The following is a 17,806-nucleotide window of genomic DNA, read 5'->3' on the forward strand; positions in this document are numbered from 1 at the left end:
GTGAAGTTTCCACACAACAATGATGTACAGTAGTCGGGGGCACGGAAATTTTCAGTAGCCTACCATTTCCGCTGCGTCGTTGAAGCCCACTGCAACCCAGCCTTGCTGCACGGAGTACAGTTCAATGTCCAAATAGCCCTCAACCCGCACTTGCTGCGTGTAAATAGTATGACAGTCATCTAGATCACAGCCATTGGGCAGACGCAGGCAGCCTTTCACCGAGCCACAGCCAGACAGATCGATTTTCTGCAAGAAGACGTGCACAGTCAAATAGAGCCGTAGGTGATTAATTACACAAGTACTAACACTCACACGTATATATCAACTTATCAAGTGAGGACACAGGTAAAAAAATGAGATAGTGCTTATGGCAAACTCATCTCTTTCCACAAACCATTCAAGTGCATCCAGGAAAAGACAATTTGGCACCCAGTAATGGTAAGCAAAGTTATAACGTTACATCAGGTTCAGGACAGTCGACACTGATGTATATGGATTCCCCCATGCCATATTTGACCTGTAGTTCATGTACTCCCGTACTAGATTTGTACCACAGTTGTATGACCTCGCACCATAACGGCATGCTTGCTTGGCTTGGGAGATACTTCCGTGCTTCATGTGTTTTGCCTCTTCAGTTGTGTTTTCCTTCTCTTCAGATTTGTTTTATAATAAATGTCTTCTTGCTATCTGTAGACATATCATGGCGCAGTGAACTGTTCGTTCCTTGTAGAACTCACCTGTGTGTTTAGTTTCTCGTGCTTTGTGTTTGCACCTCGTTGTGTTGCGCACTGGCCGATTTTTTTTGTAGTTTGTTCGTGATACCAGCATTTGCGTAGGTTACGACCACGATGTCCGACTCAGACCCTGCTCCTGACATTGTTGCCCTGACCGCGATGTTGGCGGCACAAATGAAGTCCTCAGAGGAGAGGGAACGTAAAATGGCTGACCTGTTCCAACAAACTATACAACGACTGACACAACCAACACAACAACCCGTGCAACCCAGCACCACATCACCAGCTCCAAAGCCTGTCTCTGCGGAGCGACCGATTTTACTGTCGTCCTCGACATTAGCCGGCTTCACGGCATGGCAGGAAATGTGGCGAGACTATTATGAGTGCCAGCACCTGTCAGCCCAGAGCCGTGAGACCAGAGTATCCTCGCTGCGGCAAGCTCTGGATGAGGAGCTACGCAGATTTCTCCGCGAGGGTATTATCGTGACTCCACCGAATCCCGATGCGGACGATGTGATTTCTGCAGTCAAGGAATATTTGCGACGGCAGCGCAACCCACTCCTGGATCGTATCGCATTTTACGACAGGTGTCAGTCGAAAGGCGAGTCTTTCGATTGTTTTTACACTTCGTTGAAAGAATTACACACTAGCTGTGATTTTCCGGACGTTGTTTTGTGCTCACAATGTTCAGCACACACATGTAGTACCTGTCGCACAAGCCTGACACGTGTGCGTGCTGACACCCTGCGTGACAGGATTGTCATTGGAATTGGTGACGACGCTACCCGGCACAAGCTATTGTCTGCCAAGGACTTGACCCTGAACGATGCAGTCACAATTTGCCGGGCGGAGGAAGCGGCTACCACGACGAGCAGCAGTATCCCGTCCACCAGCCAGCTCAATGCTGTGCGGCGGTCCGCGTACCAACGCAGTAAGCAACAATCCCGACAGGGACAGCCTGGCAGCAAGATGTCTGCACCTGTATTGCCATCTGCATCCGCTCCCTCGTCAGGAAGCGACACACACAAGAAGTGCCCCAATTGCGGCCGGAGCCCGCACACAAAGTCTAGTTGCCCTGCCAGCGGCAAGAAATGTAATGGCTGTGGCAAGACTGGTCACTTTCTCGCTATGTGTAGGTCGTCGTCACAATCGGACCGGAACGTGAAGCATGTGGGCCAACTGAAGTTGCAGCGTACTCGTCTTGCTGCGCAGCCTACAGTGCGTGTGTCCACCCGTTTAGCCACTGAGGATGAGGCAGTCACGCTACCCTGGGTCCCTGATACTGGCAGTGACGTCGATGCCATTGGCGAGCATCATCTCGAACTGCTTGGCGGGTTCCCCGAGAACCTCGACCATGACCCAGAGTGCGTCCTAGCGGCATCTGGAGAGCAGTTGCAGAACGTCGGCAGTATTCGTGCTTCACTTCAGGTTGGCGAAGTACAACACAGCACCGTAATCCACGTGTACAAGGGTCTGGACGATGCTCTTCTATCACGTTCGTCCTTGAGTGCACTCCAGCTCCTCCCGTCAGATTGGCCTGCACAGTACCCTGCTGCTAATGCTGCCGCGCCACCTAAGGTCCGTGCTGTATCAAAGCCTGTTGTCAATCCTAGCTCTGCTGATATCGCTCGTGTTCGCGATGAGCTACTGCAGGAGTTCTCGGACGTGTTTTCCGACACTGGCTTGAAGGCGATGGCAGGTCCTCCGATGGACATCCAACTTCAGCCAGATGCTAAGCCGTCATGTGTCCATACCACACGCCCGATTCCGTACGCGTTTCGTGACCAGGTCAAGTCACAACTGGACACAATGGTTGTCGATGGCATAATCGAGCCTGTCAGTGAGCCTAGTGAATGGTGTCACCCGATTGTGCTCGTCGACAAGAAAGGTACCACTGAGAAACGCCTCACCGTCGATTTCAAACGATTGAATGACCAAGTCCTGAGACCAGCCCACCCTGTTCGCACCGCTCGCGATGTGGTTTCTGGTATTGGATCGGCACAGTTCCTCACCAAGCTTGATGCAAGGCACGGATACTGGCAAATCCCACTGAGTGAGCAGGCATGTCCAATGACCACATTCATCACCCCATACGGCAGGTATCGTTTCCTACGCAACCCTCAAGGCCTGATTTCCGCCGGGGATGTTTTCAACTGCCGCACTGATGCTGCGTTCGATGCAATCCCGAATTTCGCCAAGGTTGTAGATGATTGCCTGGCCTATGATGACGACTTTGCCTCCCATGTCACCCATGTTCGTGACATCCTGCTGTGTGCTCGACAGCATGGCATTACTCTGAGCCCGTCCAAATTCACCTTTGCGTCACGTCACATCCATTTCTGCGGCTACATTGTCAGTCCAGACGGCTGGGTTGTTGACGATGACAAGGCAGCGGCTATTCGCGATTTTGACATTCCTGCGAACCGCACTGATTTGCGTTCGTTTCTTGGCCTGGTGAACCAGTGTAGCGAGTTCTCACCACACCTCGCCGCCTGCACCACTCCGCTTCGTGGTCTGTTGAAGACGACCCGTGAGTTTGTCTGGGATGCCAACCACACTGTTGCGTTCGAGAAGACCAAGTCTACTCTGCTGTCTCCTCCTATCCTGGCCTTCTACCAGCATGGACACGACCTCCGTCTGGAGACTGATGCCTCTGCACTACGTGGTCTCGGCTTCGTTCTGTGGCAGAAGCAGGATGATAAGTGGCGAATCATCCAGTGTGGCTCCCGCTACCTCTCTGACGCCGAATCTCGCTATGCTGTTGTTGAGCTTGAGATGCTCGCCGTCGTTTGGGCTGTGCACAAGTGCAAGTTGTACTTATCCGGCACCCTATTTGATCTGATCACTGATCACCGTCCGTTGATCCCGATTATCAACGCGTATTCTCTAGATCAGATCGAGAATCCTCGCCTTCTCCGTCTTCGCCTGAAGCTGCAGTCGTTTCAAGTGCACGCTTCCTGGCGAAAAGGCTCTGATCACGCGTTTGCTGATGCGCTGTCTCGCAATCCCGTCGGCATCCCGTCTTCAGATGATGAACTCGGCGAAGCCCCTGCTCTTCATTGCCGCAGCATCCGTGTGTGCATGCTCCGTGATGATGGTCCTCACCCCAACCTGAAGTTTGCTGAACTTCGAGCAGCCGCCTCAGCTGATCCAGTCTATCAGTCTCTTGTCCAGTGCGTTCTGCATGGTTTTCCCGCTCGGCAGCGTGATTTGGATGCTCCACTACAACCCTTCTGGAATGGACGTGAACACCTGTCAGTGGACCAGGGCATCGTCATGAAAGGCCAACGCATTCTCGTTCCCTTGGCCATGCGTCAACGTGTTCTCGCTAATCTTCATGCCTCACATCAAGGTCTCGTCCGTACCAAGGCTCGCGCCCGACAGCTCGTGTACTGGCCTGGTCTCACCGCCGACATAGACACCCTTGTCCGTGCCTGTTCCGCGTGTCGAGAATTCCAGTCGTCACAGTCAGCCGAACCACCGATGAATGACCGTCATCCTACTCTACCGTTCGAGTTTGTGTCCGCTGATCTGTTCTCTTGCCAAGGCTATGAGTTTCTTGTTTATGTCGACCGTCTGACTGGTTGGCCGTGCGTTGTTCGAACCGGCAGGACCACGTCATCACACGATGTCATTCTCGCTTGTCGTCGTTGGTTTGCCGATCTGGGTGTGCCTGCTGTACTGTGCACCGACGGTGGCCCCCAGTTTGCATCGAAGAAGTTTGCCGACTTCTGTAGCCGTTGGCAAGTGCAACGCGTATCCTCTTCCCCGCATTATCCCCAGAGTAATGGACATGCGGAAGCCGCAGTGAAAGCCATGAAGCGCTTGCTGCTCAAGACCTCGTCAAATGGCAATCTCGACACAGATGCATTTCGTCGTGGTCTACTGGAGTGGCGGAATACGCCCGGTCCGTCTGGCAAGAGCCCAGCTGAGCATCTTCTCGGGCATCCACTTCGGTCTTTCGTCATTGCTGAGTGGACGCAGTTTGATTCCTCGTGGTCGACCGTCGCTAGTGAGCGTGAAGAACAGTCACCACCCTCGACACCTGTTTCCGCCAGTACTCCCACCCACCGCTCTCTTCCCGTTCTCCGTATCGGCACTCCTGTGGACGTCCAGGATCCGAAGACGAAGCGTTGGACAACCCGTGGCGTGATTGTGGCCATTGGGCAGCACCGTGACTATTTCGTCAAGTTGGCTAGTGGTCGAGTTTATTGGAGAAATCGCCGTTTTCTTCGTCCGTTCTCTCCACCCGTGCCGTCACCAGCACCATGTGTTTCACCACAGCCGTCTGTTGTCGTTGCTCCTGCTACGCCTCCTCCTCTGCGTCGCAGCACACGAGCACACCAACCACCCTCTCGTTTGAACATTTCCTCCACCCGTGGACAGTCTTATGCATCTTGATTTGTTCTGGACACATCGTATACATGTTCTTGAGGATTGTTCTCATATCGTATCTTTCTGTATCCTTGTGTGGCATGCTATGTCTGTTCCGCCGTGTGCTATAGGCCGTTGCTTGCCATACTTATTTTTTTGTTTGTTTGGATTTGATAGATAATACTGGATTTGTTTTCTCAGCATTATCTCGAAGGGGCGTGATGTATATGGATTCCCCCATGCCATATTTGACCTGTAGTTCATGTACTCCCGTACTAGATTTGTACCACAGTTGTATGACCTCGCACCATAACGGCATGCTTGCTTGGCTTGGGAGATACTTCCGTGCTTCATGTGTTTTGCCTCTTCAGTTGTGTTTTCCTTCTCTTCAGATTTGTTTTATAATAAATGTCTTCTTGCTATCTGTAGACATATCAGACACCTGGTATGCAGTGTGCAGAACTAACTTCAACCACAGCAACACTGTATTGTATGCACTCCCAACACACTGGCCTTTATTCCTTGGACATGCTGTGAGGTGAATAAGGCCAAAGCGGCCTCCGTCAACGTACCGTGAATTCCTGACTGGTTCCGTTCACCACAATGCTGAACGGCGTGGCAGTGCTGAACTTGTCGTTGGGTATCGCCGGTGTATCCGTGTGCTTGTGAAGCACGCCGGTGTCCGGAGGAGCTGTACCGTTGGCGTTCTTGGCAAACATCAAGTAGAGCGGCTTGGTGATGTCAATACCGTTCCAACCAGTCAGAGAACGACTCAACCTGGAAGTAACAAGGCGAAGACAGACAAAGAGAGACAATGTTGGAGACAATCAGACAGACAAACAGACCGAGAGCCAGACAGCAGCCAGACAGAGGAAAGAGAGGAGAGAGATAGAAGAAGACCGGGAGAGGGGATGGGGACACGTAACAGTCAGTGCGAGCAAAGTACGTAAGTGATAACCCATGGCAGTGGTTATTTCATTTGTCCCGTTGTCATAGTTGGAACAATAAGCCCCTGTATAACCTCTACACAGTACCCATCCATAATCCATACTCCCGTTGAGTCACTTACGTGCAGTAAAGGTAACCATTCTGTGATACTGCCGTGATGTTAGTCAAACCCACAGTCTACACACACACACACACACACACACACACACACACACACACACACACACACACGCACACACACACACACACACACACACACACACACACACATGTACACACACACGACACATACATGCACATGTACACACACAAGCACACACACACACACACACACACACACACACACTCACACACACACACACACACACACACACACACACACACACACACACACACACACACACACACACACACACACAAACACACAAACACACACTCACACAAACACACACACACAAACACACACACATGTGCACATGCACATGCACAAACACACAGAAGAGAAAGAAGAATTACCATCGTATCAAAGACCCAATTCACTTGCACAAACATAGCCATGCACACCGATAGGAGAGGAAGGATCATCAGCAACAACCAGCAACGAGAAGGCAAGAGGACTACCCCAGAGCTTTGCCAAGAGTGTTCAACGTCACCCTAGCTGCAAGCACAACTTTCAAAACATGCTCATAGCAATATGTCATTCACTTACCGGATCAGACGAGTTGTCCAGTGTGTTATTGAGCGCATCCCCAATCTTGATATTGTGTCCCTTCTTAGCATAGACATTACCGTCATCTGAAAGCTGGCAAGCTACAACATCAGCACCGTCCTGGGAAACAACAACAACAACAAGGATAATGACAATGACAATGATATGGCCAATGGCAGCGATGAACAAGGACACTGATGGCAGTGATGTGGACCACACGGTAATAGCAGCAGCAACAGTTTGTTTTTCGCCCACAAAAGCAGAACTTCAGCCATGGCTCTGATTGACTGCACAAATTAAGGATGTAATGTCGGTTCAACTTCAAATGCACTAGCACTCGTCCATGGACTCCCTGTGACATGGCGAGTAGTCACTACTAAGCCTTCAACAGCAATCTACCAGCCAAAGAACTGGAAAACCTAACAGGGCTGACTGTTAAGATAGAACAATTACTGCAGGAAGGCTCCACTACATACCAGTAAGATAGCCCAGTTGCTACAGACCGGCTCTGCGTTCCATTATGCCACCACTTACCATTAGCCTGCGGTCATTATACCCGATGGCCAACCAGCCCTGCGATCGTCCCCACAGCTGGATGCTGAGCATGTCGCCCTGCACTTCCTGCGTGTACGCGTACTCGCAGCCGTAGTTGGCGCAACCTCCCGGGTAGACCGCACAGCCTTTGCTCGTACCGCAGCCAGTCAGGTCAACCTACAGTGCAACACACAGGAAGGCCAGCCGGGATCACAGTCATGACCATAGCCAGAACTAACACAAACTACAAAGAAGGTGTGCATCAAATCTGCCGTTAACAAGCACTGACATAAGCGACGGCATGTCTCCAGCCCGGTCATCTCAGCCACCAAGCCATGCACAATGAAACTGTATGACTGTAGCAATCGACCTATGGCCGCGGCTCACGGAGTATACAGATCACTGGTCTTTCCATGCAGGTTCAAATGTGCATGTGTGACTGTAGCCACATGGACAGATAGTGAGCTGAAACGACTGGTCTCAAACTGCAGGTGGCATCTTACCATCGTGGTCCCACAAGACAGGTTTTACTGTACAGCCTCTCAAGACAGGTTTTACTGTATAGCCTCTCAAGAAAGGTTAAGTTACCGTACTGGCAATTACGACCAGCTTCAACTGCAGTGCACCCAACTGCACCCTGGGTGGTTGCTTTTTGAGACAAGCACGTAGTTGTGCATAAGACTTTCAAAAGGCTCACGATCATCTGTACACGTTATTGCATAGTCTGAGGCCGGGGTGGTAGTGATCGTTTCAGTCACGTTTAGACAGCGCTTGTATAGAAGAGGTTCACTCCATATCTTCCACGAGCCTTTCAAGCAGCCCTGCATAAAAAGCCAGGGCACTCAGACTACACGATTGCACTCATACGTCAGTAAACAAATGTTCTGAAGCTCTTCAGCTTTGAGCACAGCCGAGCAGGCATGGGGTGCTGTTCTTACCATCTTGCCAGCGCCAACATTCATCAGGTCAGTGACAGTGAAGGGATCCAGGACAACGGGATCTTGGTTGTGCTTGTTCAATAGTGGTACGTGTGCTGGCTCTGAGCCGGGATGCAGGATGCACAGAGGGGAACATACAACTCGTGATAGAAATTCTACTGACACAAAATGTTCACGGAAGTATACTGTACTGCTTGCTGCTTTTGCGAACGTCATACCGTATTTCCTATCTTCCATTGTCCTATGCAACAAGCTCAGATTGTATAGAAGTACTACTAGAATTGTAGATAAATGTATCAGTATCTGTAAGGATGAACACACATGTGGTGCCAAAGAATAGCCGGGCCTTACAGACCATGTCAGTGCTGAAACCAGATGGTGTGCTGACCTAGCCTCACCTGTGGCATCATCTTGAAACCAAGTGTAAGCAAATGCACGCCAGCACACACACAACTGGCAACACACAAGACAAACTGACCAACTTACCGGCAGCAGACGAGTCGGTGTTCATGGCAATGATGTAATGGTACGGCTTGTCACTCCCCAGCTCTTTCTCTTTGGAGTCAGATGTGGAAAAAGCACGCCGGAACTGACACATGATACGACCTTCCTGGTAGGATGCTGCCAGAAGCAGCAAGCCAGTTTGCTGCAACACACAGGAGAAGCATGTGTTATGCTTGCCTGGTGAACAGTGCAGGGCTCGACTAGGAATATGTCTATAGTCAACTTTGCGTATAACGACACTCGGCGGGGCATCCGAAAAGTGTCGTTATTCGCGTAGTGTCCTTATACTGTAAAAGCGGAAATTTTCGGTGGTGTTTTATTTTCGGTAACTTCGGTGCCGACAATTTTTACCGAAAATAAAACGCACCAAAAATTTCGGTACTACCGGTACTGTATACATGTAGTACTAGTACACTTACCTGGAAAACGGGTTTTACCGAAAATTTCCCTCCACCGAACCGCCGATTTTGGAGAATACCGAAAATATTACACCACCGAAAAGTTCTGCTTTTAAATATGTATTACAGTTAGTTTGGACTTTGCTCTGGGCATGGAAATTCTGTCGTTATTCGCGAATTGTCGTTATATCCGCAGTCGTGATTAGCGAAGTCGACTGTATTGGTCTCTGTATGGAAAGCCTGGATCTTCGCCTAAGTGAGCATCAACCATGTAGAGACTATGGTGTTCTGCAGAGCGCATGATCCTACATACAAGCCTGGGTTCGAAATCAACAAAATGGTAGACAAGCATAATACAACAGACAGTTGGGCCTGTGAAGGTTACTTCACTACATCTCACACAGCACTGCAGTTCCGAATGAAGTACATGTACATTGTAGATGGTAATGCGCAAGATGGGAAAATTTAATCGTCTCCCCATTTACTCCTGCTCAATCGATCTGCTTGGTCAACTTTGATCGGATACGGTCGAGATGTCACTTATTCAAGTAAGTTCTACATGTTCAAACTCAACATGATGATCGTACTACTGCACAGATCGGGACATGTTCAAACTCGACATGCACTACTGCACAGATTGGACCAGCTTACCAGATTGTTGGCATCGACCGGCAAGTTGGCGTACTGCGAAGGGTCGTTGGCGGTGTTCTTTACGTTGACGTGTGAACTGCTATCCGACTCGCGCTGGCAGCCCATGGCCTGTGTGCCCGCCTGCATTAGACACAAGACCAGACATGAAGCAAAGCTGAGAGCAGAAGCAGTACACGGCAGCCTTCCTTACAGTCACCATGCAAAACGCCATGTTACAGAAAGCTGGCAGCAGTACAACTAGCAGCAGCAGCAGCAGCAGCAGTAGCCACTCTTCTCAGACATTTCTCTTCTCGGTCAACCTACCATCTGAGATTCAGAGTTCAAACCGAGCGCCACCCAGCCATCAGACTTGGCCGACAGCGAGAACACGACCGTCTTATCAGCCGTGTTCACCTCTTGCGTTACAATCGCGTCACACTCCTCCACGCTCCGACAGCCGTCCGGACTCCGATAGCAGCCAAGCGATTCTCCGCATCTTGCCAGGTCAATCTGAACACATGGGAATACATAAAGGCTGTGATTCAGTGTATTGTTGAAAGCATGGATCACGGCGGTGGGAGGTGAGTAGGTCAGACACGCCACGGTGTGAAGTCCGAAAATCCACTTTCAATGCATCTATGCTTCTCTCGTGCAAGCCAGGTCACGAGTTCCCAATTAACTGTGGGTCCGAGGCAGCACGGCTGGAAAATATCCTTCCGCTTCCCAAGCTGGACTTGAACCTGGTACCCTCTGTTTCTCAATCATGGTCAAGACCATCCTGCTTAGCATATCTGGACCAGACTATAAAAATATTATGTCACATAAGCACAATGTTGATTGACTCAGGCGCTGCTTTCTCTCCCCTCTCCTCTCACCCAAGCCATTCTGCATAAGCGAAGCTGTTGATGCAGCATACTGCTGCTACACCTCAATGCGAGAATGCTTATTAATACTGAATAATAATAAGCACAATCTTGCAAACTTCCTTAGCCTTGTGGACATCCACACAGACACACAGTCACACAGACACACATACACACAAACGTATACACTACACACACAATGATTCTCTGCACATCTTACATTAACTACTGGCGATGCACTGGGCGTGGGCGCTGCTGGAACTGTGGTGGCGGGTGTGGTAGTGGGCCCTGGAGTAGTGGTCACTGGAGGCTGCGTTGTCGGAACTGTGGCGCCAATGTTCATGAGATCGGTGACCGCAAACGAGTCCAGCTTGATGGGGTCGAGATTATGCTTCAGTAGAAACGGCTTATCCTTTGGAGCTGAGCATCCATCGTGCAAGACAGACAAACAACAGGTCCGACAAATAATTATTCAGGTGCCTTATATCAATCCTGACCGTAGGGATGAGGAATTTTTGGAGACCTCTTGTTCAAAGAGCTGGCCAGTAATGTTTGGTAACTTCAATTAAACTTAGGCCATCTTAACATTCTGAAAAGTGAATATTTCTTGGGCAACTGGACAACAACACACGTGTGAACTGATCTGGCACTTGCATGACCAGTGGGAGGATGGGGCTGTCAGGGAGGTAGTGATGCTTCTATGTCTTACCACAGGTCTGCATAACATTATGACATCGCTCACATATGAACACATACACATTTACACGTGCATGCACACATATACACAGGCATATACATATGCGCAAGCTCACATGCACACCCACACCCACCCACATACACACACAGACAGACACACAGACACACATGTCCTGTAGACACTCACCCACGCCACTACTCATTTGGTTGATGGCGATCAGATAATGGAGTTTGACATCATGGCCGAGTGTACGCTCGCCAGTCGAGCTGCCAGCAAACTTGCGCTGGAAGCGACACTGGATCACACCATTCGTGTACGCACTGGAAAGCAGTGTGAGACCGTGTTGCTGAAGAAAACGACATTCAGTGTACAACGTCAGTGAAGTAAAGTTTGCACATCCGCGTTACCACCGGTTTGTTGAGAAATACAACCAGCTTAGAGAAGTTTCGCTCATGCCAGGCCACCACCATGCCTGACTATACCAGGGTGGCAGATGCACAAAGCATGTGAACAGTGGCGGATCCAGCGATCTCTACAGGGGGTTCCAGTGTAGCCAAAACTGAATAGCTGACCCATGTACATGGACACTCATATGGTTAGTAGTACATTTTCAAAAGGTTAAGGGGGTTCCGCAGAACCCCTCCTGGATCCGCCCCTGGTGAATATGTGTACGTTGCAAGACACAATGAGCCAGTGCAGACCATCATCCAATGATCGTTCCAGTGTCAACATGGTCAGTGACTTGTGAAAAATGACATCTGCCTATTTGTCTTACTCATGATCCGGTTAACGCCGGTTATCAATATTCACTGGACCTGCTGTGACCGCTCCTCCCCAGCCAGCCAACAAATGCATGTACGCATCCATGCACACACCGACACACACACACACACACACACACACACACACACACACACACACACACACATACACAACGCATAGAAGCTGCTGCTCACCACATCCCCTGGTTCGATTGGCTCGTTAGTTCTCTGTGCAACATTGTGAGTATTCTTGACATTAACCTCAGCTCCAGAGTCACTGGCTCGCTGACAGCCCATAGCTTGGGCACCTTGCTGAAAACATAAACAAACAAGCAATGGAGAACAAGCCCAAATTCAACACACACAATCCAACTACCTTTCACAAGATTACCAAAAGGAGCCACACAGCTCTGACTGTCCCTTCTAGGGCACATTGCATTCGAATAGGATCAACAGGGACGTTATTCAGTTACACTGTACAATGAAGACATTCAACGCCTACATAATAATGCTTCATCTTAGAAACATTTGTAGAACTCAAGAGAATAGATTCTTGGTTGGATGGGAACAAATCAGCACACGAAGCACAGAAGCCATTATAGTTTCGACTAGGCCTTTCGTACCATCACAAAGGAGAAAAGGAGAATCCACCATCCACATCAATATGTCCTTACCATCTTGGCAATGCTATTCAGACCAAGTGCAACCCAGCCGTCGGCGCTGGCTGCCAGCTCAAATATCACGCTGCCGCTGCTACCCACCACCTGCTGTGTGACGATGACATCACAGTCGGCAACACCGGAGCAACCGGCGGGCGAACGATAGCACCCAATGGACGCTCCGCATGCAGATAGGTTGAACTGAGGAAACGGAGGGGACACACACACACACACACGCACGCACACACACACACACACACACACACACACACACACACACGCGGAAGGTATAAGTAATTATTCGAGAAACGAAAAACCAGACCCTCCCCACCCACCCTGAACGACACCATTTCGTTTCTGGGAAAATGGAACCTTGGAGGCCCTGACGAAAGGCAGGAATTCAACTTTTAGCAAAAGTGTTTCCTACCAAAATTTGTACTTCCACAGCAGTGTTCTTTACGAGTACTTACTCCGCCGGAGGTTGGATGAGTTGTTACGACCACGGGTGGTTGTGTTGTAATACCAGTGGTATTCTCCTGGATCACATCCGACTTTACGTGCACCCAGAACAATAGCTTGACCTTCACAAATGAGCACCAGATCTGCACCGGGCCAGTACCCACGGCGGGCGCTTGCCAGATGAACGAGCGGTACTCCTTATCCAGATTGTTTGTGTGTGTGACGCCTGTATTTTACACATGTGCATACACACACATGCACATGCACACACACACACGCACACACACACACACACACACACACACACACACACACACACAGAGGCAGGTGTGCAAGTACAGAAATAAGGCAGAGACTGAATGTGCCGTGGCAGCCCCTACAGCTAGCTGTTTTGTCATGATCTATCTTTTCGATTCTTTTTGTCTTTTTTGTTAGTCAATGCAGGGAATGTGTCATTCAAAATAAATAGAATGAAAATAAGACTACACACATTGGATACTCAGCTGATCTTCAAGGACGGCCCAGCATCAAACCAACAGTCTTAGGTGCCAGTGTTAGAACATATCAAAAATGAGCTGAGCGCTTTGGACCCCTAGCTATTCCGACAGAGGCAACATGTGACAAAGTGTTATGCCCAGTGCTGCCGAAGTAATTTCAACCCGAAACTCGGACACCATTTCCAGACGCCTAATAAATGGATAGCTCAGTTCCCTGTGTGGTATTAGTAATAAGGATGTGCTTAACTTCACCAAGTTACCAAGATACTGTAACAAACACAGCACAATATTTCCGTTGCCTGCCGAAAGGTTTTATCTGACAGAAGCTCATTTTTTTATTTCGGTCCCAGATGGCATAAAAGCAAGCAACTGCCTCACCTATGCTGGCCGGGGCACAGGAGCTAAGTCTCGTTCCACCGTCGTTGGGTGCAAAGCTTCCGTTGACGAAGGTCCCCACCGCTGACGCAGCATTGTCGCCATCCTCCGTACGCACCTGACAGAAGAACCCTCGGAACTCAGGGTTTTCAGTTCCATTGATCGAGACTGCAACACACGCGGGGGGAAACAATTCAGGCCAGCATAATGGAACACGCTCCAAAGGTGTTCATTTTCTACTCTGATAGAAGAACAGTACCTTATTGACAGGGCCGTGACCTGCACAAACAGTACAAAGTAATTACCAGACACTGTAACCCAGTATGCACAAGCTGCAGAAGTATGTACCAGTGGGAAAGTGCTAGCCAAAACGTTGTGAACCGCCAACTTCCTTAGTAATGATGCCGAGGTCACTTCCACTAACTCGTAGCATTAAGAACATGAAAGTAAAGAACCTGAACGTACTATTATACTTGTTGCCGGCTCTGTACGCTGTGCCGATGTTGTGATAAATCTGATACCCGCCGTCGCCACCCTGCGAGTGCGTACGGTGATTCGGCGTCATGTTATCGCATGCTTCCGTTGGGGCGCCGGTTGGCAGTCCGCTGGCATGGCGGCATAGCAGCAGTAGCAGCACTCCGCTAGCAATGGACAACACGAGTGGTGCAGGCAAAGTGCGCCACTGCTGGCTCATTCTGTTCACTGCACCACAGCCTGCATGTCGAAGAAGATAGCAAAAGCGGACATAGCAATTGAGTCATACAATTTCTTTTTCAGTATAAACAGTAAACTGCGTGTACGTGCTCTATAGCATTCTTGTTCTCTACATCATTTGCTCCATGTGCGTGCACTGCGGAATGCTATTGTTTCAGACTGAGAAATGCACCACATTCGCGACATTACACAACCAGCCGGGGCAAAGCACACAGGCATGCGCACATGCACACAAACACCCATGGGCATTCTTTCCTGGCGGTTGGGGGGGGGGGGGGGGGGGAATACTCTCTGGCTCTTGCCGCTTCATAACTTCAGACGCATCATGCCCCACCACTACCACGACTACATGTTGTACTAATGAGTGAGTCCATGCCATGGCTGCTGCCAATGTCTGTAGTGTAGTGTAGGCTGTAGCCCTGAAAGTATGCACAGCATGTAGCATGACTTTGTACAATCAAGCTGCTTTTTGTGATTGTGTGTACGCAGCTTCCGCTGTGATCTCAATTGAACCACTTGATAACTACGGAAAACTGCTGCGCTACACCACGCTGTTTTGTTTACAGAGTCTCAAGTCTAGGAAAATGCAGAGACTGTTACAGTATATCACTCAGTGTGGGCGCATCCCGCAATAACTATTGTACACGGAGCACTGTATTGTCAAAATTATGTGTACATTTTACAACTTTCCACAAGCCCAGAATCAGCTTACCAAGCGCAGCACTTGTTCCAAGAGCGACGCTCCTTCCTCCAGAGTTCTCGCCTCCGACCGCTAGGATAGCAACTCCTTGACTGGACCAGGACTGACCTACATACAATTATGTGACGAAATCTAACGATAAATCGCAGCCACCCACCTCCAGATGATGCATGCAGTGTCGACGGGCGACTGCAGTAAAAGTGTAGTCACCGGCTAGGCCGGTTGTGAGAGCGAACTCCGGCTGAATTCGGATGGTGAATATGCGGTAGAGGGTAAGGGTTGAACCGTTCCCCTCAGCTCAACAAAACGGACAAGACTAAACGCTAATCGTCGACGCGACGGCAAATGTCAACTAAACCAATAAGCTAGACTATAATTATAGATACTAGAGAGAAAACGCCAGGACTGAATGGTCAAACCCAAAAATAATAATATTATTAGGAACGAGTGAAGCACTGAAACAGTGAAAGCAAAGCATTGACCGACATCACTCATGTGCAAGCGAGAGATTCACCCGTTCACCATGTTCACACTTCACAGGCAGGTGAAATCTCGTGACCTCGTGACTTCGTCGGCTCGGTACATCTGGCACATAGTCATAGATCTACGCATGCATGCAGCCTGTCGAACGGACCATGCATAATATTCACGTCGGATGCTGCATGCATGACCTGATGACTGACGTATGACTGATTGTGCACTTGTGTAATTGTGGACATGGACATAAAACCAAAAGCATGATGAGTTGATGACCGCGCTGGGTCCGGGTGGGTTACCGGTAGGACCCACATTCAGTGTTTCAGAATCAGAGTCACACGCTCTTGTCTTGGTATCGGTATTATTATGCGGAGTTCTGGTGTGCAACTCCACAACTAGCCAAAGGCAAAGGCAAAGGGCTAGCACTAGTAACACCCACAATAATTGTAGTAGATCTACCTCAGTACATGTACCTCACACACCAGTGTTTGTTTTCTGTCAGGATCAGCACGGTTACTGACTACATCATACATGTAGTGATAACATTAGCAGCTGAGCAGGTATTTCGCACAGTAATAATTTACAGCTGCGACCTCGGGACGACCTGATTTTAGTGATTAGCATTGAAAATAGTATCACTTCAGTCTTCCCCTTGATAGCTAGGCTAATAAACTACTTCAACAAACAAGCTGTAGCTCGCAACAAAAAAGGTGCTACTGAGTACTGTACTGAAAAGTGGCGCATGTGTATCATGATTCATGTGGCCGCTGGAAAACAGATCCTGCTTTCCCGTGCACGTGAGGAAACGGGGAATGTTTTCCTACACAGCGCGCGCATTGTTCCCATTGCGCATTGCCCGCATTGGTTCTGATGCAGATGGCTTCCTCTCGGGTCTGTTTCAGCGCGTCCCGGCCCGCCTGACACAGCTCTAGCGGCCTGGATTAGGCTAGCTGGGAGTAGAACAGGTCTGGTAGAAGTAGACCTACCATTATTATTCACTTGGTACACCACTGCTACAGCTAGTACTACTAGTACTGAGTTTGTAGTAGTACAGCTACAGGGTAGTAGGGCAGCTAAGATGAAAGGCTTCAGAGAACTGGGCTTCTGGTTCTGTCAATCGTCAGTTTTCCTTCCGCTATCTTCAAATGCAATGTCCTTGCCTTGGACTTCGAAGTATTACGTTAAAACTAACGTGTTATTTACTCTTTACCTCCATGACTTTGTATGTTATTGTTATGGTACACAAGTAAGTACTAAGTCTTATTTGCGTTCCGTCGTTCTTGCGCACCAGCACGAACCGCTTCGCCAAAAACTCCTCAGTCTTTCAGCTTCCCTTTCTTCGGTCTCCTCGAAATCACCTCAGTTGCAGTTACCGATCACCCGAATTCTTCCTGAACTCCCCCGTATTCGCACAAGGGCTGAGTTATAACGTGTCGTTCTGTACTCTTGCCGTCTTGGAAATATCAAAAAGTCCGTACGTCCTTTATGAAGTTAGTTATGTACTCTTTTGTAAGTACATCGGTACATGTACTTACCGGTAGAGGCGACGGTTTCAAATAGGAAATAGGTTGCAAACCGGAACGGACTCAATATTCACTTTCTCTCTTGGTATTTTGATTAGAAAACATATGTCACAGTGAGACTACGATGTGTTATACTCCGAGCCAAAATTTCATGGCTCTGCGATGACCAGAAGCGCCATATCAAGCAGGTGAGTTTTTGACGTGTTGCTTCGCACTGCGACTTGAGTTTTACGACTTTCGAAAAATCAACTTCTTGTCGCAGGTAAACAGCGGCTCGCCTCTCGACAATAAAGCACCGCATACCAATCAAAA

At 49.2% G+C, this 17,806-nt stretch overlaps 1 protein-coding gene across 4 annotated transcripts in view; it reads right to left on the reverse strand.

Annotated features, from left to right (window-relative positions):
• The window catches only part of LOC135817264 (uncharacterized), a 27,135-nt gene extending 11,229 nt beyond the window's left edge, over nt 1-15,906 (reverse strand). For 2 of the 4 annotated variants that reach the window (XM_065330408.1, XM_065330407.1), the window contains exons 1-17: nt 15,507-15,906; nt 14,546-14,794; nt 14,084-14,248; nt 13,220-13,434; nt 12,765-12,950; nt 12,286-12,402; nt 11,516-11,675; nt 10,853-11,052; nt 10,094-10,279; nt 9,791-9,910; nt 8,724-8,883; nt 8,238-8,338; nt 7,300-7,476; nt 6,766-6,885; nt 6,178-6,233; nt 5,681-5,885; nt 64-246 (exon numbers count right to left, since the gene is read on the reverse strand). In XM_065330408.1, coding sequence (XP_065186480.1) covers nt 64-246; nt 5,681-5,885; nt 6,178-6,233; nt 6,766-6,885; nt 7,300-7,476; nt 8,238-8,338; nt 8,724-8,883; nt 9,791-9,910; nt 10,094-10,279; nt 10,853-11,052; nt 11,516-11,675; nt 12,286-12,402; nt 12,765-12,950; nt 13,220-13,434; nt 14,084-14,248; nt 14,546-14,774 — 2,580 coding nt within the window. In that variant the 5' untranslated portion in view covers nt 14,775-14,794; nt 15,507-15,906. The remainder of the gene's footprint in view (nt 1-63; nt 247-5,680; nt 5,886-6,177; nt 6,234-6,765; nt 6,886-7,299; nt 7,477-8,237; nt 8,339-8,723; nt 8,884-9,790; nt 9,911-10,093; nt 10,280-10,852; nt 11,053-11,515; nt 11,676-12,285; nt 12,403-12,764; nt 12,951-13,219; nt 13,435-14,083; nt 14,249-14,545; nt 14,795-15,506) is intronic. The other 2 variants (XM_065330410.1, XM_065330409.1) reach the window with 2 other exon arrangements.
• Between the last annotated feature and the right edge of the window lie 1,900 nt (nt 15,907-17,806).

This window comes from Sycon ciliatum, chromosome 5 (genome assembly GCF_964019385.1).
Source record: "Sycon ciliatum chromosome 5, ocSycCili1.1, whole genome shotgun sequence".
NCBI lineage: Eukaryota > Metazoa > Porifera > Calcarea > Leucosolenida > Sycettidae > Sycon > Sycon ciliatum.